We start from the raw sequence: 26,173 nt of genomic DNA on the forward strand, positions 1-26,173 counted from the left end.
AATTTTTAATCGACTTCAAATATTAAAATTATTGTCCTTCCAATAAAATGTGCCTATTATATAACATGTTTTTGTAATAGAAGATGTTATCGATTAACTTAAATAATGAAAACGCACGTCAATCAATATATGATCTTGCGACTGCCTTAATTAATTTTACTAGATGGTTTTCAGTTGGTAATTGATCAAATTGATGAATGGCAAGACAAATGAAAATGTTACTGCTGACAAAATATGGTCAAATCTTATTAATCAGAAGAGATTTACTTAATAACGGCCTCGTGTGAAATTTTTGTGATTTGTTTATTATTTTTCGAATTTCTAACTCTGCTCCTCTACATATTTGGATAGCATCTTAGGTGGGATAAACTAGACCACCTTTGTCCTTGAAAGCAACGAACTCATAAGCATTACCAACTCCAGGTTTTTGTAAAGACAGTGCACTGTTACCTTCTTCGCATTGTATATTTATTTGTTTTACTCGTACTGCATATCCGGCGATGTGTGTAATTATTTGCTCACTATATTCGGACATTCGAGGCAACGTGCTGCAAAAATTATCGATGTTACAGGTACTACTGAAAATAGATACTACAAAAATGAAAAAAAAGGCACATTACTAAACGTTATAACAAAAAAGTTATAGAATATTTTTATAATATTGCTAAGGTCACAATAATTTTCGCCCTTTTGTTTTCAAAATCGATCAGAATCGAGAATAGTGTTGCCTAACGTATACATCACTAAATGTTAAATTTGGCCAAAAAAATGTACAGGCGGCCGTACCACGAAACTGAATGCTTTATACAAAAGTGCGTTCGTTCGGTATTCACAGCGTATTAACAAAGGATCACAAATATATCGCACCAAGTAAAAGCCGCAATGTATTACAAATCATGAGGCATACACTCGGTTGCATATTTGTTTTCTCGAAATTCATACAAAATCAAAATAATTCTTTTTAAAATAAATGATCATCTTCTGCTTACAAAATCATTGCCCATGGAAGGAAACGTCCCTGTTTACTCGTTTACCCACAGTATGGTGTTTTTGCAGTTTATAATGGCACAATTATGCATTTTTCGCGTTTTCGACTGGTGTTTATCTACGACAACGGTCGAGCGCGTTCTGAAGTGTAGCAGCGGCAACTAAGTGTATTTCACTTACATTGGGCACGCGAAGTACGTACACTTGCGGCGTCTACCTAGATATAGGGCTGTGGGGTCTAATCTCGTTCTCAACCGACATCCGTCCGAAACATTACTGTCAAATAAGTATTACTTAACCAAATTAAATACAATGCTAAGTATTAAGCTTCATTCGCATCATGCGTCTTTTAATTTAGGTCGAGTAGGTATTACTTATTTGACAAGTTTTGTTTTGGACGGACGTCGAACCGAGAACGAAGGTACAGGACCAGATCGTCTGGAGTAAACATAAACAAGAATCATTGTTTATAGCCCAACTACATCATTTTCGTAGCACTCTTGACAGAGCAGTCGTGATCATCACGGAGTATGCTTGTTAGGGGCTGATGAGGCTCGCGTAAAGATATCTCGCCATCTTTCTCTGTTGGTAGACTCCCTGATGCGCTCATGCAAAGGACCACCTACTGCAGATTTTATTTGATCCTTCCATGACATGGATGACCTTTTGCGCAGTGTAATGCCCACTACATTGCCTTGCACGACAAGATGCTCTTTGGAGTGAATATTCCGCCTTGAGACGTGACCGTAGAATTTCAGGATACGAGTTTGTACAGAGCAGACAAACGCTGCTTGATCCCGATTTCTGGAGTATAGAGACGTTTTAACGAACTGTCCAGCTCAGCCGTGTTAGGGTCTTTCAAGCCAGCTACGTACATAAAAGCTTCTATTAGAATTTTTTATTGCAAAATGGAAGAAAGGTCAGCCTTTTTATCGCTCAAATATAAACCGTAGTGCCGTTTAATTGAGCTGTTATGTTATTATGTCCCTAAATCGTCTGCAATAAGGAATTTAGCTGCGGGAGTTTTTACTATGAACGTTTTATGGATTTGGTCCCATTTTCAGACCATTTTTTGGCGTTACTTTGGAAGCTATAATGTCAAACGAGGATACATAGTTCTCCTTCGTATTTTCTCAAAGTGGTGTTGATTTTCTGATAATATAATATTTTATCGTTACATAGCCACTGCTTCTGCAGTTACACACAACGAAAAATTTGGCAATCCATATGGCTTGTTGAAGACTACAAGATCGAAATAATATGTAGAAAAATTAAATTTTAAAAATATATATGTATATGTAGGTCTGGTCGATACCATTGCCTCGTAGTGGAAAATAGCCTTCATTACTGTGAAGCACAATGCGTAATAACTAACGTAATAACTTTTTACATAATAATAATTATAATTCAAATTCTTTTTCAAATAGAAGACCTAATTGGAAATTTCGTCTAATGGAAATTATAAGAAATTAGTAACGAGAGCATGTAACATAGTGCAAGTCATTCTGATAAGTCCTCACAGTAATTTATCCTAAGTGTAGCATTTAATAGAGCGGAATATGTAGTTGATTGAAAAGGTAAACCAGACAGACAGTCGTTCGATGTTTCAGTCACAGTCGCGCGCATATCGAAAAACAGTCTGAAAACAGTAAAAGCTTAAGAATTTAGAAAACAAATGGAATTATGTTATTAATGCTTTATAACTTACTTAAAATAGTCCCAAGCTGGGCGCCAGTTTTTTAAAAATGACGTCCAATACGGGACCGCAGTAGATGCAATATTTATTTCGATGACGATGACATTAGGAGAATACATATATTAATGAGTTGTTTGAGATAGATGTAATAATCAATGCAGACCCAAATGTTTCAGTTTCAAATAATATGTCAACCATTGGAACGAATGTGGAAATCATTAAACTGCTTCAAAATGTCGCATTACGTAATCTGGGCAATAAATCGAGCGCAACAAGTAAACGAATGCTACAAGTATGCAGTACGTACCTTAATCTAGATGCTGCGGCTACATTTTGCGTGAAAGCATTAAACAAATCAAAAAAGAGCACTTAACACACGCACATTTTTCGATTTAAAATAAACTCATAATTAACAAAAAAATTAAGTTTTTTTATTTAATCCGAAAACTGATAAGTTCGTATTTAGAAACACAGGAAGTTCAAGAACTGAACAATAGTAACGAGAAATAACGGTTTTTTGATAAGGAATTTGATACAACAGAAGAGATGTGTGGGTCGCGTGTTAAATCCGCGAGAATTGAGTTTTATTTTGACAGGGCTGCTTCGCAGGGGAGCAGCATTGCCTTTGTAAAAGACGATAGTAGCGCGCAGGCGTCACATCGATCCAAAGAAGCCTTCGTGGTTCGGACATTCAACACCCTCAGTTCTTCCATAGCCACCGACGAGGGAAGTATGTTGAAATTTTGATGACGTTAGAGATCGTAAACGACTTCGAACCAGCTACGAAATTCATATAATTAATCGAACTAAATACAATGCAATAAATTAGGATGTTTTTCATGAAATGGTACTCTAAAGTAACTTTTTCAGTTAACATATTAAAGCTGTTTTTAACAATGTTTGCATACTTTCGCAAACTCATTTTTATTATTATTTATTAATTAATATACAAGGTTATTAGTAAAATTCTAACAACCTCGCAAGATTACATTACTAATTTCGTAAACAACAACTTTTGTTGATGATGATGACCATGACTTTTAATAATTATCAGATTTTCTTTCGTAGAAAAATAAAAATATTGAAATAGATCTTTCCAAACGGCGACATCACTGTGCGGTAGCAAAAGAAAGCACCAACCACCAAATTATTTTTTCACGAAATTTAGTAACAGTAGTGCTCCTTGTGAAAAAGTTCGTCCAGGGAAATACTTTTGCCACCTTATCTATTTCTGCCGCCAAGCAGTAATGTGAGCATTACTGCTTTCCCGTTTAGATGGATAAGGGTGCTGGTGAAATTACTGGTACATGGGACTTGTCAACTTTATCTAACGGTGACGGGCGCAGTGACAGTGCCCCCTAAGATTTTTGCAATTTAAAGCTCTGAGTGGCACTGGAACTGTTATGGATAGAAGTGTCGCTTGCCACCAGGAGCACGACTTGTTCGTCCCGTCACTAGGTATTATAAAAAAAATTACATGTATAAATGACAACACGCGGGAGGCGTCGCTAAACAACTTACTACCAAATATAGATCTAAAAAGTGTCAGGTAGTATGACAAAATGTTAAAAGTTTATTTTTTGGTAAATTTATTATGTTTCGTAAAAAGTCATGGAACTAAAGTTGTTGTTTTGATGTTAGTATTATAGTCCTGACAGGTCGTTATTCTTTCACAAATAACCTTGAGCACAAAAGTACAATTTTCATGAACTTTCTAACATGTTCAGACAAAAGTGTATATATACAGTTTACCTGCAAGATCAAATAAGCCACGCTGTTACTACGTTTACATTGGTAACACACACTTGAGAAGTATGGTTGGAGTGACTGTGATGGATAAATTCCTTAACAGTATATTTATATACTAAGAGAGCGTTGCAACGTGGAAGATGTAGTGTAAAAGGTAGAGAAAGGGATTAGATGGTTCGTGCATGAAGAGAGAGTAAATGAAAGAAAATTAACCAACCGACCGACCTAGGCGAATCTACCACTACCAAATTAAGAACGTTACGTTAAAGAAAGGCCACAGATTTGAGATTCGATCGGGGTTAGAGTTAAGAATGTATGACAACGGGACTTAACAGTTTCGAACGGACCCGTCTTTTCGTTGACGGTCTTCGACAGTAATCCAGTGAGTCGTCCATAGTGGGAATACTACGGATTTAATTTCGGATTTCGGGCTTCGAAAATTAGGCCCTAGGTCAAAAATACCCTTAATAGACAAACTTATATGAAAGCACTGATGCGTGCCGATGAGGCGAGAGATGTGTGTCACGACCGTGGCAAGTTGAACGCTATTGTCTCTACCTATCCCGATGGGAAACGGGCGTGAAGTACATATGTACATATAATATGTACATATTTGTATAAGATTTTTATATTTAATTTTAATTACTTCTTTCAAAAGTTGGACAAAAGATTATTATTAGTAATACAAAGACCGAACACATAGAAAAGTTTCTTCGACCCGGTGGGATTTGAATCCGCGACTATTTTGCAACGTAGCATTGCTCTTATCAACTGAGCCACAGGTCAAGTTGTTAAGAGCAATTCTCTTTACAACTTGATCTTGTTAATTGCAATCTCAGTTGGTAAGAGCAATGCTACAGCGCAGCATAGTCTATGTTCGATCTTTGCATTAACAATAATAACAAAAGTAGTGGCTTACTTAATACACAATAAAATTTCAATAATACAAAAGATTCTCATCCAAGTTTTTATCAAATTTACCTTCTTTGGTCTCCCACTTATTAACCTCGGGTAATTTCACAACAGCCCTTAGCTATGCTCGTCAGATCCGGGTACTTTAAGCCTTTATTAAGGATTTCCTCAATTTAGTTAAGATTAATTTGGTTTATATCCTTCTCAAAGCTGTGTAAAAACACACATAACAGTGAAAGTCAGCAACATAAAACATTTACCAAGAGATTTTATACTTATATACCGTGTATGTACATTATATTTAGTCGCTTAATACATAGTCATTCAAAATCCATTTAAGCCGTTACGTGGTCATAATATATTTCCATTGAGAATGACAGTAGAATGGCATTCCGAAGATACACGCCTCGTTAATATTATCTGTCGCCGCTTTAGAACAGTTTAACAATTGTTTTTGATCGTATTTAACCGACTTAAAAAAGGAGGAGGTTCTCAATTCGACTGTATGTTTTTTGGTATGTATGTTACGCGATAACTGCATATCAATGATATGTTAATTCCAGGTACCTTTGCGTATGCTGATGACAGCACAGTTGTAGATATGTACTTGACCTATGCAAGGGTCAGTGGAGAGGAAATCCAGTCTTGTCGAGAGTCCATGGTTAGCCGTTTATATTTGACACTCCAGGCAGTCTCCGATTGGGGCAAATACATTGAATCCATGACCAAAAATACAGCAAGGAAGCTTGGGATCCTTTCCAGGGTGAGGCGTTACTTTACACCGGGACAGTTGCTCCAGCTGTACCAAGCACAAGTCCGATCGTGCATGGAGTACTGCTGCCACTTTTGGGATGGCTCTGCGACATATCAACTGGCCACTTTGGATTTAATTGACAACCTTGCCAAGAGTCTTATAGGTGACTCGGAATTAGTGGAGGCGAAGCTGCAGAGCCTAAAAGATTATGGATGGAAACACGTCAAAAATCACAGGAGTAGGAGTTTCACAACTTTTTAAAAAGCTTTTTAAACTTGCTCCGAAAATTAAATCTCCTTCCGATATTCTCCTGCGCCGTCAAAACAAATAAAATCCAAACTAATATTAGAAATCGAAAGTAACTGTATTTCCGTTACGTTTTCGCGTCCAAACCGCTGAACCAATTTGCATGAATTTTGGTATAGAGATAGATGGGACCTAGGACAAGGTCATAGGCTACTTTTTGTCACAAAAACAAAGTTCGTCGATCCTCCACACCTCACCTCCTATAATGTAGGCTCGTGTTGAAATGCCTCGGCTTAAAATAACAACTGACATAGTTTTTGTCCTAACACAAAACAACGTAATAATGGGAGGTAAGTGTGAGACAATATATGTTGGTAATTGCCTATAGATTGTGTGAGAACTATACCAATAACTACACAGCAGGATTGTCTTGTGTAACCTTTGGATGCTTAAACTCGTGTAAATAACATCAGATTATGTAGTGCGAGTTTATAGACAGATTTAAAAAAGTATGTCATTAAAACCAGCTCGAGTGATGCGACTTTTTAGACGGATGACCACGGTCGATTGGTGTGTGGCTAATTTATAGACGCGCGAAACTAATGATTAAAAAACCAGCTTGTATGGGGCGATCTTGCATACAGATGAAAAGTATGTTTAATTCAAAATTTGTTAATTTATTTATTTGACTGTGAGCATTATTCACAGTACACATACACAGCCTGACAAAGCTCACTCTGCTGAACGAGAGCATACACGTCCCTAAGCGTATGGCTACAGCACCAATCACTGGACAGGAATAGCATCAGAATATTGACTAGAGCCTTAACAGGGCATTGTGGCTTACACAAGCACATGTTGAGAGTGCTACAAGGCAGATGAAACTCCTGTGCATCTCCCTCCTCACTCAGTGCTGCCCCTTGATTGGGGAAGTACCATACTGGGAAAGCACAGGCCACAACAAGAGGATATAAAAACCAGGAAAGTTCTTCAGTTCTTTAATGCTGTTGGCCTTGGTTCTGAACTGTAATAATTAGTGGTGATCACAATAGATCAGTTGATTGTCGTAATGATGAGGGACCACATAGGCCTGGATTGAAGACACTCTAAAAATAATCATAATTAAACTCGACCAAAGTATATGGAACATTACTTTTACAACATAACTTTAAATATTTGAAAATTTTACTTTAAAAATTTGAAGTTTGCATATACTTACTATACATAACATACTGTACTATGCATTGAATGCAGTTTTTCAATACATCATCATAAAATATATAAAACAACTGAACAAATAAGTACATTAACATATTGTTTTAATCTACCATCATAAATATTGTTTTATCTTCGTAGGAATGTGATTTTTATAGTTATTAATGTACATTCTTTCACATAGGTGTGGGAAATTTTGATATAAGGCTTTTTAAAGTCTGTAAAAAAATCAATACAGTAGGATTGTGACAGGTGCATAACCAAAGTAATCAATTATCAATCACTGAGGCTTTGAGTATACCAGGCGGTTTGATAACAGATTGGAGTAAAAGGTATGTTATTATACCAATACAAAGTAGTTGAGTAACATCACTAGTTGATGGAGAAACTCAAAACATACCAAAAGATTGAAATATCACAAACAAAGAAAACCATTCAGTCTCATCTCAGGCTTTACTTTGAGGAAATTGCGGACATTATAATAATTTACGACGAATTCATTTAAAGAATGTATCTGAGTGATTAAATCAATCTTATGTAAATTTACAAAAATATTACTGTTAATCAAGGATCGTAAGAGGTAAAAGTTGTTTCAGTGAATGCAAAATTAAACATTACTAAACACATTTATAAATAGTAGAATTTACAAACTGCTTTTTAATCCACCAGTTACAAATATCAATATTTTCATATTGTAAATTTTACCTTAAGAGCATTGACTTACAATTATATGGACGTCGGGTCCGCGCTAAAAAGTGTCCGCACTTGTAAGGCGCTAAAATCGTATACAGAGCGCGACACTCCGCTTTAGTCTTCATTTGTTCTACGGACAGCGCGATACTGCGATGACATAACAATTTAAATTTCGAATAGGTTGACTTGGGACATTTTTTTCGTGGTTTTTATATTAGACCCGTCGTCCATTTATTTGTAAGTCAATGCTTAAGAGCGACCAATTTGTATAGATAAAGATTGCACATTTTTACTATATCACGTACATTTTTCGTCCTTTTCGATCCCGATTATTAATAAAGTTACCTGATGACAGCAGTCCGACATTTTCTTGAGATGGCACATTCATCATTGCTCTAGCTGCTGCACTGAAATTTTAAAAGGTTACCATGAGTAATTTGTACTGCTCGACGACATACAAGATATTAGAATACAGAATAGATGATAAAGCTTCTGGTCTATGGGTAAAACAGTTTAAAGAATAGCTCCATCATTATTTTGAATTGTGGGCCACAGATAAAATTGTTTAATATATGCTTTAGTGAGCGTTGTATTTCTATGATGGGGTAACTTGTAGACAGTTTTTATGTCCTCTGGTTGTAGCCTGTGCCTTCCCAGCATGGAACATCAGGGGGCAACATTGGGTAAGGAGATGCAGAGTTTCATCAGCCTCATGCTAGAATCTAAGGAGACTAGACTAAATTAATGTTTATAAACTAACCAGAAAGGACAGTAGTTTGCAATTTTATATCAGTTTACTAACCAGTGATCCAAATTGAGGGAGTTAATTTAGCTAAACTAAAGAATGATGTGGACATTCCCTTCTACGAATCATGGAACTTCCCGGAACTCATTAAATTTGAATAAGCATATTATTTATTGAAATTTGAGAACATTGGAAACAAATTATTATTTTCTATTAGGTATTTGCTACAAATTATGGTCTCAAAAAATAATACTGTAGTTGTGTTTCTCTAGGTACTTAAGTAGTTCAATACTTTAGCCATTTAAAAATTAAACATGAAACAATCTATATTTGGGAATGTATAGAAAATAAATAGTAAACAAAGAAATTTTATATGCATTGATGACGAAATGGGTACGTCCATACTATCCCGATCACTGGTTACACATGTGTTTACAAATGTGTTTTTCTTATACAGCTATTTCAATGCTGATATGGGTACTAACATTGCCTACATACATACATGCTGCTACACGCCCTTTTTCCAGTGGGGTAGACAGAGACCACAGCCCTCCACATAAATGATCCTGACAGAAATCATTCACACCTACTCATCATTAAGGGTATTCTTGACCTGGCCTGTTGATCAACATTTCACCATTGATCAAAAGGCTTTTATGTGTAAAAGAAGAAACTCCAACTTGTATGCCATTATGATCTCAGTGTGTTGTTGCTTATGTTCTCATTAACCACTTTTTAAGAACCAGAAATTGTTACATGTATTGCCCAAGAGTGAATTCTGTCCCTAGATTGAGAGGTAATTGGTATAGTTGTATACCAATTCACACACTCATAACCCCGCACTAGGGAAACCCTGTATTGCAGGTGCCATGGACACACACATAGGCAGACAACCACAAATTACACCCAAACTCACAAGATAAATATATGTAGGCCACACAAATATTTCTCCCGGCCCAGGAATCGAACCCGGGACTGCATGGCAGTCCAGCATGGTAACCGTTCAGCTACAGAGGCAGTTAAGTGTAAGTAGGTACATCATTATCATAATTCTCCAATAAATAACAAAGTATTCTATGAAGTCTGTAAATAATGAAATATATAATATACATGGTTCATTAGTGTTTATGATGCAGTTACTTTGTGTTTCACATCTAAAATTATATAGTAAACCAAGACTAGATTTGAAATGAAACAGAATAAATCGAACTATTGATCATTTAAAAACTCAATACAGTGTCAAAATAAAGTTTGTTTACCTTCAATGAACTGCATAAGACCGTCGTAGATAAGTTTTTAAAACGTTTAAACTAAGAAAACTGTACACTTACCTTAGAATCTCAAAAACATTTCGAATATCGTAGTCATAGCACTTAATACGTTACATCTAGAGTCTAAACGCGGTGTCTTACGCAAGTTGCACTAATGCGGCTTTTTCCCAACACCTACCCGGAAAGATTTGAACAATGGGGTCTAAATTTTAATGCGAAAACACTTTCACATTGACACAGTCCATGGTGGCCACCTACACACGATTAAAAACAGTTATGTCGGCCAACACTACCCTAAAATAACACTTTATCAACAATCGCAATTAGGTTTAACTTAGATTCCGTCAAAGTTGTCGCAATACACTTAACTTTAACTTATAAAGTAACTTTTTATTACAATACACAAAACTTTGAAACTTAGAAATGTCGACGACTTCGTTCTATTTTTTTTTCTGAAAATGACAGCCAACGCTGATCGGTGTTGCCAATGTCTAAAATTAACCCGATGTAAAATATCAGGGTTCATATTTTGAATTGTATACTTTCTAATTGACGATATTAAAATATATCTGTACAATTTTATCTGTCTCGTGGAGCAAATTATAGATTAAATAATTTCAGTGTTTGAATTAAGATTCTGAAATAAATTATACATAAAATTCAGGTGACGGTGTCACAATTAACTTCCAGACTGAAGCGTTTCTTGATGTTTTTCATCCTTTAGAGCGGTTACACGCGCGCATTGTAAGCGCGCGACTGCATCGATACAGATGCGCGATTGCACCGCTACAATTGGGATTTATAGGCGATTGCGAACCTCTAAGAACTACTGACATTCTAAATCCTGATATTATATCACAATCGTAACAAGACAGATAATCACATTTAATTTGAAAAGACAGATGACATTGTTTTATACCGGGTTCACGAGTCTTTCACTTGCGTTTTTCGCTTGCTTGCGTTGGCTGGATACACGGCGCGGCGTAGAAATCTGCCTTCCGCGCAAAGGCATTCACAAGTCTTCCGCTTTACGTTGCGGAGAGACTTGCGCGCATACGCGGCGCGCGCCTTGTCTTTGTTTTGGTTTTATTGGACGCGTGGACGCTGCTGCTCTGTGATTGGCCAGTGGTGCTGTCCTCCACAAACGTTTCATGTTGCTTGCGTGGAAATATCAAGTTTGGTAGATATCAAACTCACGCAACGCAAAGAAAGTGTCCGATGCAAGCGAGCGACTCGTAAACAGTCCTACCTGCGTGTACGCGCCAGATCTATGCGTATGTCACACAAGCAAGCAAAAAACGCAAGTGAAAGACTCATGAACCCGGCACTAAAGACGAGTTTTATCGTATTTTACCTCCATGGACAAATAAAATTGTGATTAGTTTTTACCTTAGAGAATGGAAAAAGTCTAAGGTTTTTACATGATTTAGTTTTTAGTTTATGTACATTACATTTCAGTTTAGCATAGGGGTTTGTCGCCAATGCTACAATATGGGTTGTATTCCAGAACTCTACAGGAATTGAGTATGATTTCAAGCACTGGAAATACGAACCTAATGGCAAGGACTTGATTATGATTTGTAGTGCTTTAAATCATACTCAAGTCCTGACTAAAGCAATGAGTAGAGTTCTAGAATACGACCCTATAAGTAATTTAAGTGAGACTATTACATAGCATACTTGCAAAGGGTAGAGTAATATAGAAAAAACTCGGTTTTAAATGTTGGAATGTAACATCAAAGTATTTATTAATGTAGCAACATTGTAGGAATGCGTTTTGACGTTGCACACAGCACCCGTCATATTTTGCGGAAGCTGAGTTATTTGACCTTTACCGAAAGCATATTTACGAAAAGTTACAAAAAACTAAAACAGCGAGCGCTACAAGTGTACTTTCTATATCGATTCTGTATATTAAACAATACCCATCCTACGCGTCGTCGGCTCTAAACCCAGAGTGCAGCTTACAACAACAAAACGTTTGAAGAACATTGCAAGTGGCGCCAATTTGGAATATGATTAGTAAGCTTTCTACTTTCTTGCAAATAATGTAATGAGATTATAGTATTTCCGTTTCTGATCAGGATTCCGGGCGTGATCTTATACATCGCTGAACGTATTAAAGAGCTATTCTTTTACCACCTAGCAACGCCATTGTATGCTCAATAATACATATTCTATGGTAATGTTGCGAAGTGTTTGTTGACAGATTTTAATGAAACAACAAAAACTTTCTTTCAAAACAACAGTAGGTACCTATTCATAAAGTAATAAAAACACGATACGTATTATAAAATATATTTTATTTCACTGTATTTCTCTTCATAAAATAGTGACTCGAAATGTTCAATTTACATCATTTTAGATTAACAATATTTACACCTTTGGTTATTAGGTAACTAACTAAATTTACTTATACAGTATTAATTTTAACTTGGAAGAACAAGTCATAGAGCAGAATTTCAAGAAAATTAACCAATGTCTTCGCGTTAAAAGATATCGGTGTAACAAAAAATAACAAAGTATTATATATGTCGTAACTGCATTTTACGTTTGTTACTATTTAAATACATTGTGTAAATTAAATACCTTTTTATTTTACAAATAATTATATTTATGATTAAAGTAAATATTTATAATCAAAATCACTTCATTTATACATTTTTATTATAACCATGGCATATTTGTTATGATGTTCTAGAAAAATAATTACTGTTAACATTTCCTAAAGTTAATTAATGTTGGACAGTTCACAATAGAAAAGCACCAAGTATGAAGACACTTTATAATGTCATTTATATTATCCACTAATCCTATTATGTAACTAATGATTTGCCAGCTAAATTTTATCCGGCTTGTTCGACTGGTTAGATATGTGCCATCAACTTGACCGGCGTAAAATGGGCGTCGTGAAAATTTGTTTTATTTTAATAACGTATCAGCTTCTTTTTTAATTATTAACTACATTTCAATAAAATATTTCCGTACAATTAAAAGTAATTAAGGAATATCTACTTATATTTAAATAAGAGCGTTTATTTTTATGTGAATGTTTATTTACAAACATTCTCTATGTTAATCATTTTTAGTAACTGTACCTGTGTAGTTACTGCTAATATAGAAGTTAAAGTGTGAAAAACCATTGAAAATAAATACAGAAATTAGTTTTAGTAAGTAGCCTTAGTGTTTTTTGAACACATGAAAAATAAGAATTCTAAAGTAGTAAGTAGTAGAGTAGTAGAGCTCCTTGTGAAAGAGTTTGTCCAGGGAAGTACTGTCGCCACCTTTCCTATTTCTGCCGCCAAGCAGTAATGTAAGTATTACGGCGTTTCGGTTGTGAAGGGTATAGGTGCTGGTGGAATTACAGACACATGGGACTTTTCAACTTATGTCTCTGGGTGACTAGCGCCCTGGCAGTGCCCCTTAGATCTTTTCGATTTTAAAGCTCTGAGTGGCACTGCAGCTATCACGGATAGGCGTGTCACTCACTACCAGGCACACGACTTGTTTGTTATGTCACTTAATGTCGTAAAAAAATATATGCCACGCCGATTTCCGCCACCGCCAGTGAAAAACTATCAGACGCCGCCGCTGACGATTTTATGAACGGCGCAATCTCTCGCCAACACATCCAATTATATTATTATAACGTCAGGTATCGCCAACGTATTTTTGAACTTGCGTTGGATTTGGATGTTAGTTCTTAACCTGGTTTTTTAATTCGCGATTGCTAAACATTGCAAATCAAAGTATTTTTTCAGGTCTAAGTCGCGGATATTTATTTCGGGCTGTTCACAAGTGTCATGGTCAACCGTTTAATTTTTAATATGTGTACGGCGAGTTGGATTCCTACGTCACATTTATTGTTACAAAGAAATGTTTTATAAAGCGACATCTTTATATTTCGTCAAATCATCGGACTCATTACCAACAGAAGTATGACTGTTTCTTAAACTATAAAACGCTCTTTCCCTGGATTCAAAATGGTAGGGATCATGTCTTAATAAATTAACACCATACGCTGCATCTTCCCTTTTATAATCTGGATAACATCTAGGATCGTAATCAGGAGGATACATTCTAGGGTCATATTGATATTGTCTGTAGTATGGAAAGGCCATTTCACTTTTACAGTCCATTCTGTCTTCATAAGGATCGTAGCTCTTCGCTGGGTATTCATCAAAGGCGCCTACGACAGAATGCCTTCTTTTATAAGAGTGGTGGTCAAAAGGTCCCGATCTTGGTCCCACCCATGTGCCGTACATTTGTGGGCCGGAGAATGGTTTTGGGTAACCTCTGAGGCTGGCGGCGTATTGTCGTTCGGCTAACTGTTGCCAGTATGCTGGTGGCGGTTGGGGCAACATCATCGGTGGATAGCCCAGGTTGATGGACTGGCGAGCGGCGAGGTGGCGACGTAGATCTGGCATTGAGCCGGGTTTTCCTGAAAACAGAAGGATTTATTTATTTATGACCTTTTGATATTAGCTCAACTCTATCATATATATCAACTTTGGGCGATACATCGAGTGCTTGGCAAAAATTGCTGCCAAAAAACTGGGCATACTCATATTATTTGCAATGCAAAAGACAATACAATGTATATTGTATTTGTATTGCAAGCATTGGTTTAAAATATACTTAAATTTATTGCAAGTGGACAATAACATATTTACAATTCCGTTTATGGGTTTGAACACCGTCATCAGTGAGAGAATGATGGAAATTGATAGAAAACAAAATAAAAACCATATCTTAAGTAGGTACAAACGTTGTGAAATATCCTCATAATAATGGCACCTACATATTTTTAATATCCTCATGTCAAATAGATTAATAGAGTGCGTTAATTAATACTATTATTGCAGCTGTACCTAAGGCCAAGTGATATAAATCACCTAACCACATACCAAACGTGATCATTGTAGTGAGGCTCAGAGAGTCCAGATTTACAGATTGTGTAAGAATTCATAAGCCACAGTTTACATGAGAATAACGAGTAATAATTATTCGTTTACCATTATCAGCTAAGAACGCGTCATTAGTGAACGCGCTAGGAGCGTCTGGAACATAATGACTCGCATCGAATTCACTGCCACTCGGGGCCACGCCGTTGGGGTACCCTGCTTTCCTGAAATATGTTAAAAAGAATAGGTGCTTTAAGACGGGAAGGAACAATTGAAACGAATTTGTGAATTTAAAGATGGGACCGTGATTCTGACTTGTTCCACCTTGATTGGTCACTAGTTAACAGGTTTTATATAGGTAGCAGGGTATAATTTTCAAGTTAGTTTTCTCTACCTAATTTCGATGGCAATTTTTATTATTTAAGTATTGGTGTAAATTCGTGAAATATTAGATAATATTTAACACAATAATACTTCATGATAATATTCTACAATATTTAAATTATAGAAATTGCCACGAAAATTAGGAAAAGAAAATTAACCTGAAAATTGCCAACCAACAATATGAACTCTTATTAGTCTATTGATATCTGGGAATGGTTTCACGCTCCATGCTCATGGTCAGTCGACAGCTTTAAGAATAGACATGTCGTATACCCTCTTTCGCTATCGATCCTCGTCTGGATTGTTAGCTGCGTTACCACTGTAACCCTCTTTTTGCCCGCATACCACCACAGAACACTATACTCACAAGGAACATACCATACTCATTGTGTATAAACGTGTCAGAAACATACAGTGGATAAACACGAAACTTTTAAAATCTATATTTTTCCACAACTCATTAGAGCATTAGTGAAAGAAGTTGAGAAAGGATTTTAAAAGCAAGTCATATAGCATTCATAAAATAACATATAAATAGTATTACGCCAGGAACAAATTTTTGAATAGAGTGCCTAAGGAATAAAACTTTTGAACCAATGCGCTTTCATAGCAATTGTTGAAAGTATACCAATAAATAATATGTAAGCTATGAACAGTCGTTGACAACTTCCTTTGTCTAAACATCCTCATTTAACTACTTAAAGAGCGGGAAGCGGCATATTCATGCTTTTATGATAATTTATTTATAGCGTGACTTGTACCTGGCTTCACGTATAGCATAAGCCGACTGCACCAACACCACGCCACACACGATTGCCGGCAATCTCGCCACGTAGCACGCTAACTCAGCGCCGCCGTATACACCTTGAAGACCCTGCACAGTTGAAAATAATTAAGTAGGTTATTCAATCGCATGTTAAGCAAAATCAACAAAAAATATTGAGCTACGGTAGGTTCTCTAGGTACGAAAGATGGGATTTATTACTGTAAATTCCCGGTTTAAAAGAAAAAAGTAATAGTCACATTAATTATGTAGGTACTCATAACTAATATGACTTATTTTTTCCTTCAAACCAAGATTTTGGGGACAGTGAGACACGAAGCTTAAAAGCGGGACTGTTCCGCTCAAAGCGGGACATATAGTCCCGTTATACGTAACTCCTAAAAGTTACACGGCTTATTGAAATTGATGCTTAAAAATAAATTGGACACTCATTAAAGAGATACATTTTAAAAGAAATAAAATTGTTCTTTAGCTAATGACAGGATCATTGCTCTATAATGTTAACAAGTATTAAATCGGGTAGTAATAAAAGTTCCGAAAAGTAAATTAAAAGTGAGCTTATTCGGGATATAAATTTTACTGCGTTATTTACTAAGCTACCGAAAACTTTTGTGCAAACAAGAGTACGGAAACAACCGAATAAACTATTGAAAGTTTTTAAAAATCTTGCTCACGTAGTACAACTCTACCAAGTTAATTTTTATTTTACTGAACACTATTCTAACTCTAACTCACATTTCATAAATTTTGTACATGTTAAACTATTCCCGTCATACGGAAATATTATTGTGAGTGACAACTTAGAACATAACCGAACATACATCGGTAAGTTAGTTTTTCTTTCGGAAGTTTGGTATATTATTCGGAAGTCCATTTTTTTCCCGTACAATTATGATTTGAAGAAGTTCTTGATTAAATTTTTTGTAATCTACTGTTTATTTTAAGTAACTCATTTTAACGTAGTTACGTAGTATTACAATTGGCCTTAGTTCGCTGCAATTTCATTTGTTTATCGGAACCTTCTACTACTATTACCTACTATTACTATTTCCCTATTTAATCCACGCAATACACAGACTTACCCAATAACATATAGACATGTAGAAAACTAGAGCGCATTCCGGTATAAGCACCAGTATCACTGTAATCAACCACGCCATCAGGCATCGGTTGTTTTTCTGAAAATGAACATAACAATCTATTAAATAAAACTATCATCGAAGCGGAGCGAGCGCAGCTTTCTTGGCATACCACAGACATTTATATATAAAATCTAAAGATAAAAGGTATCCACTCAACTTGTATGTACATACAATTTCCGAATGGATTTATTCGGCAATTCCTAAATCGATATGAATGAAATTTTAATTAATTACAATTCTACACGTCCTTGGTCCGGATGATCAGATATAATTGAGATCAAAGGGACCATGTTATGTCTATAACAAAAATATTCAATTGTAATATTTTGCTATTGAAAAATATTACAATAGTCTGCAGGAATGTGAAAAAATAAAAATAAGAAAGATTGATCAAGAAAATAATGGCGGGTTATTGAAGTTACAAGTACAGTTTTACAAAGATTATTTTTAAGTAGTACTATAGTATGAAGAAAATACGAAGAATGAAATAGCTTATTTTAAACCAAATTACAAAAGACTTTTCCAGAAAATTCCATTAATTACGAAGTTTTATTATTACATCAAAGTTTATGTTCGAAATGACAATAGTGTGATTTAAGTGGAAGTAAAAACATTAATATTGACTCACGCTGCTTAAAAGACTATTTAATAAAACCAAACAAGTGAACTAAATTATGTAAGTGAAAGTGAAAACTTATATTAGAATATTTTAAAATATTTATTGAGGATCCCGATAATTAAACGAAACCATGGCTCAAAGGTTTTGTATCCAAGCCAAAACTCTCATTAAAAAAAAATGCAACGTTTCGCTAGAAAATCGTCATTCCACTGGAGAATCCAACTACCGCACTACCTTAATCTAAGGGTATGTATGTATATTATGTACCTACGTGTAGTAGGAAGAGAGTTTTAGGGTATATAGAACAGTGCCCTGTGGGAGTTCACCAGTAAAATACAAATATTCTGAATAACTACCAATAAGTGTAAAGATATCGAAACAATCATCTTATCACCTTTTGAAGCAAGTATGCACATAAAATTCAATAATGTTTATTAACATCAGAATGCAGATTATATCTGTGTTACACAATTATTTCATTAGCGGTGAAAATTAAAAAAAAAACATTTATTGCATTCTCTTGTAGAAAGACATTGGTCTCAGTTACTTTCTTTAAAAAATGATAAGTACTGTCTTCATACTAAGTTTCATATCTTTAACTCTATATACGTCCCACTGATGTGCACGGGTCCCTTTAAGGAGAGGGTTTAATACAAATCCCATTTCATTATGTAGTTAAACTGAATGTACAGTTTTGTGAGAATATGTTATAAACTTATAAGTTTATAAAAATTCTATTTTTTTATATATGTAGGTATACTAAATCAATAAAATATAGTCATGTGTCCGGCTAATAATCGAAGCTATCTTGCATTGCATTGTTATCATCGAAGAAGTTTTCCCCGATTTTATAAATACAATTGTTTTTCAGTAGGAGACTATCCACACGGTGTATTTTAATGCGCCGTAAACTCGCGTCATCTGCGCGTATATGCGCCGCAGACGCGCTTGGCGCTGCGCTGTATTGAATCGATTGAAACGCGCGCTAACATAGGGTCGTATTCTAGAACTCTACACAATGCTCAAGTCAGGATTTGAGCAGACTTGAGTATGATTTCAAGCACTGGAAATACGACTCTAATGGCAAGGACTTGAGTATGATTTTCAGTGCTCACTGCAATACTCAAATCCTGACTTGAGTATTGAGTAGAGTTCTGGAATACGACCCATAGTGTTGCAAGCAAGAAGCTTATATGCTCCACTGGCGTTTACACTTATAATTTTATGTAGTTGCTTCATTTCAAAAACCAACTGAAATTAACAAACAAAACTAAGATTAAAACTGTCTTTTATCAAAATGTGCGATACATACGGACTATTACAGCGGCGCGTATACGCGCAGATAACGCGGCGCGCGTTTACGGCGTGTATAAAATACGCCGTGTGCTTAGGCTGTAAGAACTTGTTCAGTATTCCAGTTCCAAAACTCTATAAAAGTTTTTTATTAATCAAACATTGTATAAGCTTAATGCATTTAATACTGAAAATTAGAGCTATCTTAGCTCGAATGATGTATCCGGGTGTGTAACAAACATTAAATTAATAAAATTTTGATACTGTAACGCCACTACTGCAATTTAGTACCGAGCGCCACCAATAGATGACATTACTTGTATCCTGAAACGCTGTGTTAAGATAATTGTATAAGATTAGTGAGGTGTTTTAGATATGTTGTTGGAATCGGAGTCTATTGTGGCACACCACTGTTTATACTTTTGTGGGACAACTGGTTGAATGCTTTGGGAATCCCACCTAACCTTAAGTGTTTGCACGGCGAACTGCTTCCACCTTGTGGGACGGTTTAACTGTCGAAAAACTACAGGCGCATTGTCACCTTATTGTATTCTACACACTCTAAGTTTGACTACCTCCGTGGTCGAGTGACTGGCACACCGAATTTCATGGTGTCGTCTCTGAAGTTCAGGGTTCAATTCCCGGCAGGGTTAATGTGGAAAAAGTAATTTTTCTATCATAGTCTCGGGTGTGGATGTTTGTGATACAGTCGTTGTTTCCGATTCCCATAACACACGAGTGATTTAATTTGAAAAAAAAACTTTGGGATCAGAGCAACGTATGTGATGTTGTATTTATACATAGGGCGCTCTATATCGTTTCCGGAACTGGCCACTTACATAAACAATATTTAAAAAGTATTTAGAACATTTGAAAATGGAACTCTTTGGCTGAAGAATACAGTTTGTTTCATCTGACTGTCACTTGTTTTTACATTGTGGCGTCATTTTAGAAATTGGTTGTCTATATCACCATGGATTTAACTCGCGAAAATTTTCGTAGCGTGATTTTCTACTTTAATTGTAATTTAACAGCTCAGTGGAGCTTCCCTCGGCTTCAAACTGCTTTGGCAATGAAGCACCATGGAAGACGACTATTTATAGCTACTTTGCAGAATTCAGAACGCGGTCGTGTGAATCTCAGTGGCGAATTTCTTAATTGTCGCCCGTCCACTGCTGTTAACAACAAAAACATCGATGCTGTGCGCCGTATGATCAAAGCATGAGTTAAATACAAGCAATACTATACAAACATTTGAGTGTGAAAAAGCTGTGCTCTCGGTGGATCCCACACAATTTGACTGAGGCTCAAAAAACAGATCACGTCACTTGGTGCAATGCCATGCTTACCAGATTCAACGAAGGGGCGTCAAATTTGGTGTGGGAAATAGTAACAGGTGACGAAACATGGATTTATAATTACGATCCCAAAAGAAAGCAGCAATCGAGCGCATGGGTCTTTCGAGATGAGCCGAAAAACCAACCAAAGTGGCACGCGTGCAAAGTGCCTCTAAGCGGATGATTGCTTCTTTTTTTAATAAAACTGGATACGTGGCTCCTATCGCTTTGGAGAATTGTAGTACCGTGAATAGTAATTGGTACACGACCATTTGTTAGCCGGAAGTTTTTGACAAACTCCGTAAAAGTAACCATAAATGCCTTATCATCTTGCACCACGATAATGCCAGTTCTCACACAGCCAACCAGACAAATGAAATTCTCCCGGCCCGGGAATCGAACCTGGGACATCTGCGTGGCAGTCCGGCATGGTAACCGTTCAGCCACGGAGGCAGTCAAATAATATATGTTGTCTAGTTGATATTACATGAACATTTTATCAGCGGTTTCTTTTTTCCACACAGACTGTTCTACAATTTATTATTAAATGATATGCCTGTCATTCTCGGACTAGTGTTCACTACCTAATTTACGTGACAGGTTTTATTATTTAAGTGTTCGACTTTTTATCGTCCAATATTATATTAATTTTTTCCAATATTATATTAATTATATTACAATATTATATAATAATAAAAATTGCCACGGGAATTAGGTAGTGAACACTAGTCCGAGAGTGACCGTGTATGATCGGGTATGTATTTATTCTTACCGATATGAGCCCATGTAGTAACGTGACAGTGGCGGCTATGACTATGCTGTACAAGATCATGAGCAGCGCTGACGCCATCGGCAGCCCACCCTGTGCTTCGACAACCCATACTATCTCGTAGATTAAGGCTATAGCGTACGCCACCTGAAAAATAGTAGAATTTACTTTCAATAATTTTTATAGCAGAATACCTTAATATGAAGACGAATTTATGACGTTATTGTTTCAGATAAACAATAATAAAACTCAACTCATACGTTTCCATCATTATTATAAATCACCAATAACTCTAAATAAAGTTAAAACAATATACAAATGTTAGACATAACCATCGATTCGCTTTTAAACTGGAAAGCTCATGAAGACAGAATTAATATAATAAGAATGGCAAAATAGATATAGGCCGATATTCCGACAAAGACGTTGGGTTAGCTTTTTTTGGCAACGGAGTAATTAGAGTCTCGTTCCATGTCGATGGAAAGACACCGGTTGTCATAGAGTAGTTAAAAATATGCCTAATGACAGGAATGATCTCATCAAGGATGGTAAGGAAACGGAGGATGAACCTGATTCCCACTATATCTTTATAATTTGTGACTAAAAACAACTATTGTTCCGATTAGAAATGTCAAACGTTTCCGATCGGCCAGTTGTGAATGACTCAGAAAAGACGCAGTTTCCGATCGGGGGAGGTAATCAACATCAAGCTACTTATCTGCATACTACGCGTATGCGAATGGATGGTTGCGCTACGGAATTATTCTCTGGGGACATAGTACTCATGCGCATAACCTGTTCATCCTTAAAAAAAAAGTGTCTCCTTATTATTGTAAATATCCGTCAACGGGAAAGTTGTAGACCACATTTTATTAAAGAGAACATGCTAACTCTCCCATGTTTTTATATCATGGAAATAGCATTATTTATCCGTAAACTACCAACATATTTTGAATTTAATAAAAATAATATAATCCTCCTTGAACCCAAATTCGAAATGTTTAAAAAGGTCCATTGTACAGTTCAATTTTAACGTACAATAAAACTCCATTATTTATTAGAAAAGAGGACAATTTTAATGCATTTAAAAAGAGATTGAAGCAATAGATATTGAATGAGATTATTCACGAATCATATTATTCGGTAAATAAGTTATGTGTGAAAAATAAAGAAAAGACTCACTGGAAAGCTCACGTCGTTCAATTTAATTTTAAAATAATTATTAATTACAATTTATTAATCATATATAGATTTCGTTTAAAGCTTATTTGCAACACCCTGAATGGGTTATGTACAATATTAAATTTTATTGTAAGACCTTCTTTATACGTACATGTGCAATACGAGATAAATAAATTAATTAATAAATTAGTGCATTACGTGATACACAAAGGGTGGCACTTCACGTGGAACATTGGCTATTGAGTCTTTGATGTAGGTACTTAGATAAATATTTGACGTTCAGACAAACATGAAACACTGGCAAATATGACCGTCGATACATGGAGCCAAGTAAGAGTGGAAATAATGAATATGACCATAGTGTACAGTGCGGGTTACTTTGATCAAAATTTAGAATTGCCGCAGCGAGAGGGTTACTCAGTGATTTTTTACTTAATTCATACGAAAGTATTTTTTCTTTGTAAAATTCACAAAATTTCTTCGATTTCTATTTTTTCTCTCCAGAGTGCTTACATGTTTATGTTATATTATATCTAATAGTGTAAACTGATTGACCTACTTCACTGTTTATTTTAGTTATATATGTATATAGTTATACTTTACCATGCATAAATAAAATAAAATAAAATAAAAATTTCATAAAATGTTATTTTTCCGAATTTAAATCACGTATATTTGTTTTTTCAAACAAACCAACGTTTCGGGCCGCATACGCGATTTAAATCCGGAAAAATAGTTTCATTTCCTGTGTAACAATCGCGAAAACCTAAGAACTCGATATTGATAAAATGTTATTCATTTTGTGTGAAGAAAAATTTTACTCAAATTTGACCCACTTTGCTGTCCCGATTTTTTGTCCCATACAATGAAATGATCCTTACATGAAACTGAGTCGATCAGCACTAAAAAAATTTGATCATATTTATTTATTATTATGGACAGCTCAAATCTATGATCAAATAATTGACTAAGTATGCCATTATATTTTTATTAAATTAAAAGAAAAAAATAAAAGAAGTTTTATTACTTTATTTATAGCAGTTTTGTTACCTGTTAACTTATTGTTACCTCTTACATTAGGAAAACTAAAACCTATACAAACGTCATATTAAAAGTATGAGGAGCGTATAATGTTAAAATTTTGGTTATTTCTAGTTTTATTTTTTAAAAGTTATTAATGTCAATTTACTCATTGGGTAACGTACTTTTGATAACAGTTTAAAGCTTTTTATATCTCTCATATTTATGGAATTATATATATAGCCTGGGCATTAATGGAATAATCGTTAAGTGTACCCTGTATACATAGCTACATTCTGAGTTTTTATGGAACTCATATAAAATTACAGGCACATAAGTCTTTACAACCCATGTCTCAGAGAGACGGGCTCAGTGGCAGAACCCCTCAGATCTTTGCGATTTAAAGCTCTGAGCGGTATTACAACTGTTATGGACAGGCGTGTCGCTAACCTTAAATATATATAATTATTAATTATAATAAGAATTACAAATATATATATAAATTATTCGCCCCGTCACTTGGTATTATAAAATAAAATTAAATTAAAAACCTATTAAATTACATCGAAAACAGAAAACTGTACTGCCTTAGTACAGAGAAAACTGTACTGCCTTAGTACAGTTTTCTGTTTTCGAGATCAGACTTTTTTTTAATTTATAATATCGCACACACTCAACATAGCTCCGCACTAGGGAAAACCCTGTGTCACACACACACATAGACAACCACAAAAACCAAACTCAAGAGAGAAATAAATATAGGCCATACAAATATTTCTCCCGGCCCGGGAATCGAACCTAGGACCACTCTGCCTGGGAGTACGACATGGTAACCGTTCGGCCACGGGGGCAGCAAAAGAATCGTAATACAAGCAACTTTATAACTAAAGTGCATCAGCAGATAGCTTCAAACTGCGTCAAACAACTTACACGACTAGTAAACTTAACATAGACGTAACTTATGGTAACCAAAAAACCAGTTACATATACTACTGGTTCACTCTCACTTCTACCCAATTTCGTCATACAGATTATAACCGCATGCTCCATGGCCATAATTGCTTTCCATTTTATGTCGGGCCCTGTATTTGCAATATTTCTTAAAGTTGAGGGTCCGGTTGGAGATCAAAAAATATTGGTCAAACGCCTGGTATGTCTTGAGCTTTGAATATGAGCCGATTTTAAGGCTAATCAAGAAAATAGAAAGGTCTACTTTATTTGGACGCTTTAGCTCTAATTTGCGTTTAGACGGTTATCATTTATACAGAAAATAAATTGCAATGATAATAGATTTTCAGTACTAGTAAACAACTACAATCTCCGGCACACTTAGCGAAACACTAATTAAATCCTCGAAATAAAGCGTGTTTTTTGCAAACGTCTGATCGATTATTTTACTTTTTTACTTTAGGTCGACTTACGTTTTTCATTAATTTGTTTTAATATTCTGTTGACAGGCTTGTCAAGTGGTCTAAGGTTAATTTTGCTTTCTCATAAACTTCGTAAACTTTACTTGTAGATTTTTTATTTATCTAAGTTTGATTGTTTTCGCATTTTCAGCTGTTTCTGATTTGTCATAAAATCTAAAAAAAATGCATTTTGTTTAATTTCGGTTTATTTCGATAAAGGTAAATCGATGTTAAGAAATGTTAAAGAAATTAAATTGGTATTTTATGTCTAATTCTTATTTATTTGCATATATGTTTTTGTTCCGCTAAATTTGCTGGTGTACTAAGCTTCACTGACATTTGGGTAACATTTATTGACACATTTTCATCACAACTATCTCACTCACCAATGCGTAAGCAGCAATGAATCCCGCAGCAGCAGTGACAGTGCAGCAGAATATGCTTTTTACAGCTGGCTTCATTTGCTTCGGCGACTCTGCGTCGCTCAGCTCATTGCTCGACGACATCGTCGCTTCGGCTTTAGAAGGCTTCATGGATTCAAAGGTTTGTTCAAAGGATTTATAAACTGCTTTGTGGCTTTATGAAATTTTTCATTGCGCCATTTGTTTCTGTTTGTTTGATTGATTTACTTTGTGGTTTTTGAAGAGTTCCTCGAAATACTACATCTTCTCAAATGTTTGAGGAGATCGTTTTCTTGAGAGTATCTGCAAAGAAAGAGAAATGGTATAAGAAAAGAATAGAACGAAATTAACAGCAGCGGTATTTTTTTATGGGGCGGTATAATAATTGTCGGTAGGCATATCTTTTTAAGAACAGAATTTGACATTAATTAATTAATTTCCCATTAATTTTTTCCAGCTTGTATATGGATACAAGGTGGAAAAAATTAGTGGGACACAGAGGGGAACTACCGTAAATGCTTCAGACACCAAATTTCACTTAAAGAAACATTTATTATTTTTTTAATATAAATAACTGCATCCAGAGTTTTATTGAAAACCTGAGCAAGGAATCGAACGTACTAAAAACTGCAAATAACTATATAGCATCAATAACAATGTT

At 35.4% G+C, this 26,173-nt stretch overlaps 2 protein-coding genes across 2 annotated transcripts in view; both read right to left on the reverse strand.

Annotated features, from left to right (window-relative positions):
• LOC113227342 overlaps window positions 1-10,516 on the reverse strand; it is a 42,872-nt gene extending 32,356 nt beyond the window's left edge. The window contains exons 1-2 of the mRNA XM_026460235.1: window positions 10,329-10,516; window positions 8,598-8,659 (exon numbers count right to left, since the gene is read on the reverse strand). Of these exons, the coding sequence (XP_026316020.1) occupies window positions 8,598-8,643 (46 nt within the window). The 5' untranslated portion in view covers window positions 8,644-8,659; window positions 10,329-10,516. The remainder of the gene's footprint in view (window positions 1-8,597; window positions 8,660-10,328) is intronic.
• A 3,197-nt stretch (window positions 10,517-13,713) lies between these two features.
• LOC113227435 overlaps window positions 13,714-26,173 on the reverse strand; it is a 56,639-nt gene continuing 44,179 nt past the window's right edge. The window contains exons 2-7 of the mRNA XM_026460358.1: window positions 25,498-25,815; window positions 21,504-21,647; window positions 17,423-17,518; window positions 16,318-16,430; window positions 15,284-15,396; window positions 13,714-14,709 (exon numbers count right to left, since the gene is read on the reverse strand). Of these exons, the coding sequence (XP_026316143.1) occupies window positions 14,150-14,709; window positions 15,284-15,396; window positions 16,318-16,430; window positions 17,423-17,518; window positions 21,504-21,647; window positions 25,498-25,644 (1,173 nt within the window). The 5' untranslated portion in view covers window positions 25,645-25,815 and the 3' untranslated portion in view covers window positions 13,714-14,149. The remainder of the gene's footprint in view (window positions 14,710-15,283; window positions 15,397-16,317; window positions 16,431-17,422; window positions 17,519-21,503; window positions 21,648-25,497; window positions 25,816-26,173) is intronic.

The sequence above is a fragment of the Hyposmocoma kahamanoa genome, unplaced genomic scaffold (assembly GCF_003589595.1).
Source record: "Hyposmocoma kahamanoa isolate Upper Pololo Valley unplaced genomic scaffold, ASM358959v1 210, whole genome shotgun sequence".
NCBI classification, from domain to species: Eukaryota; Metazoa; Arthropoda; class Insecta; order Lepidoptera; family Cosmopterigidae; genus Hyposmocoma; species Hyposmocoma kahamanoa.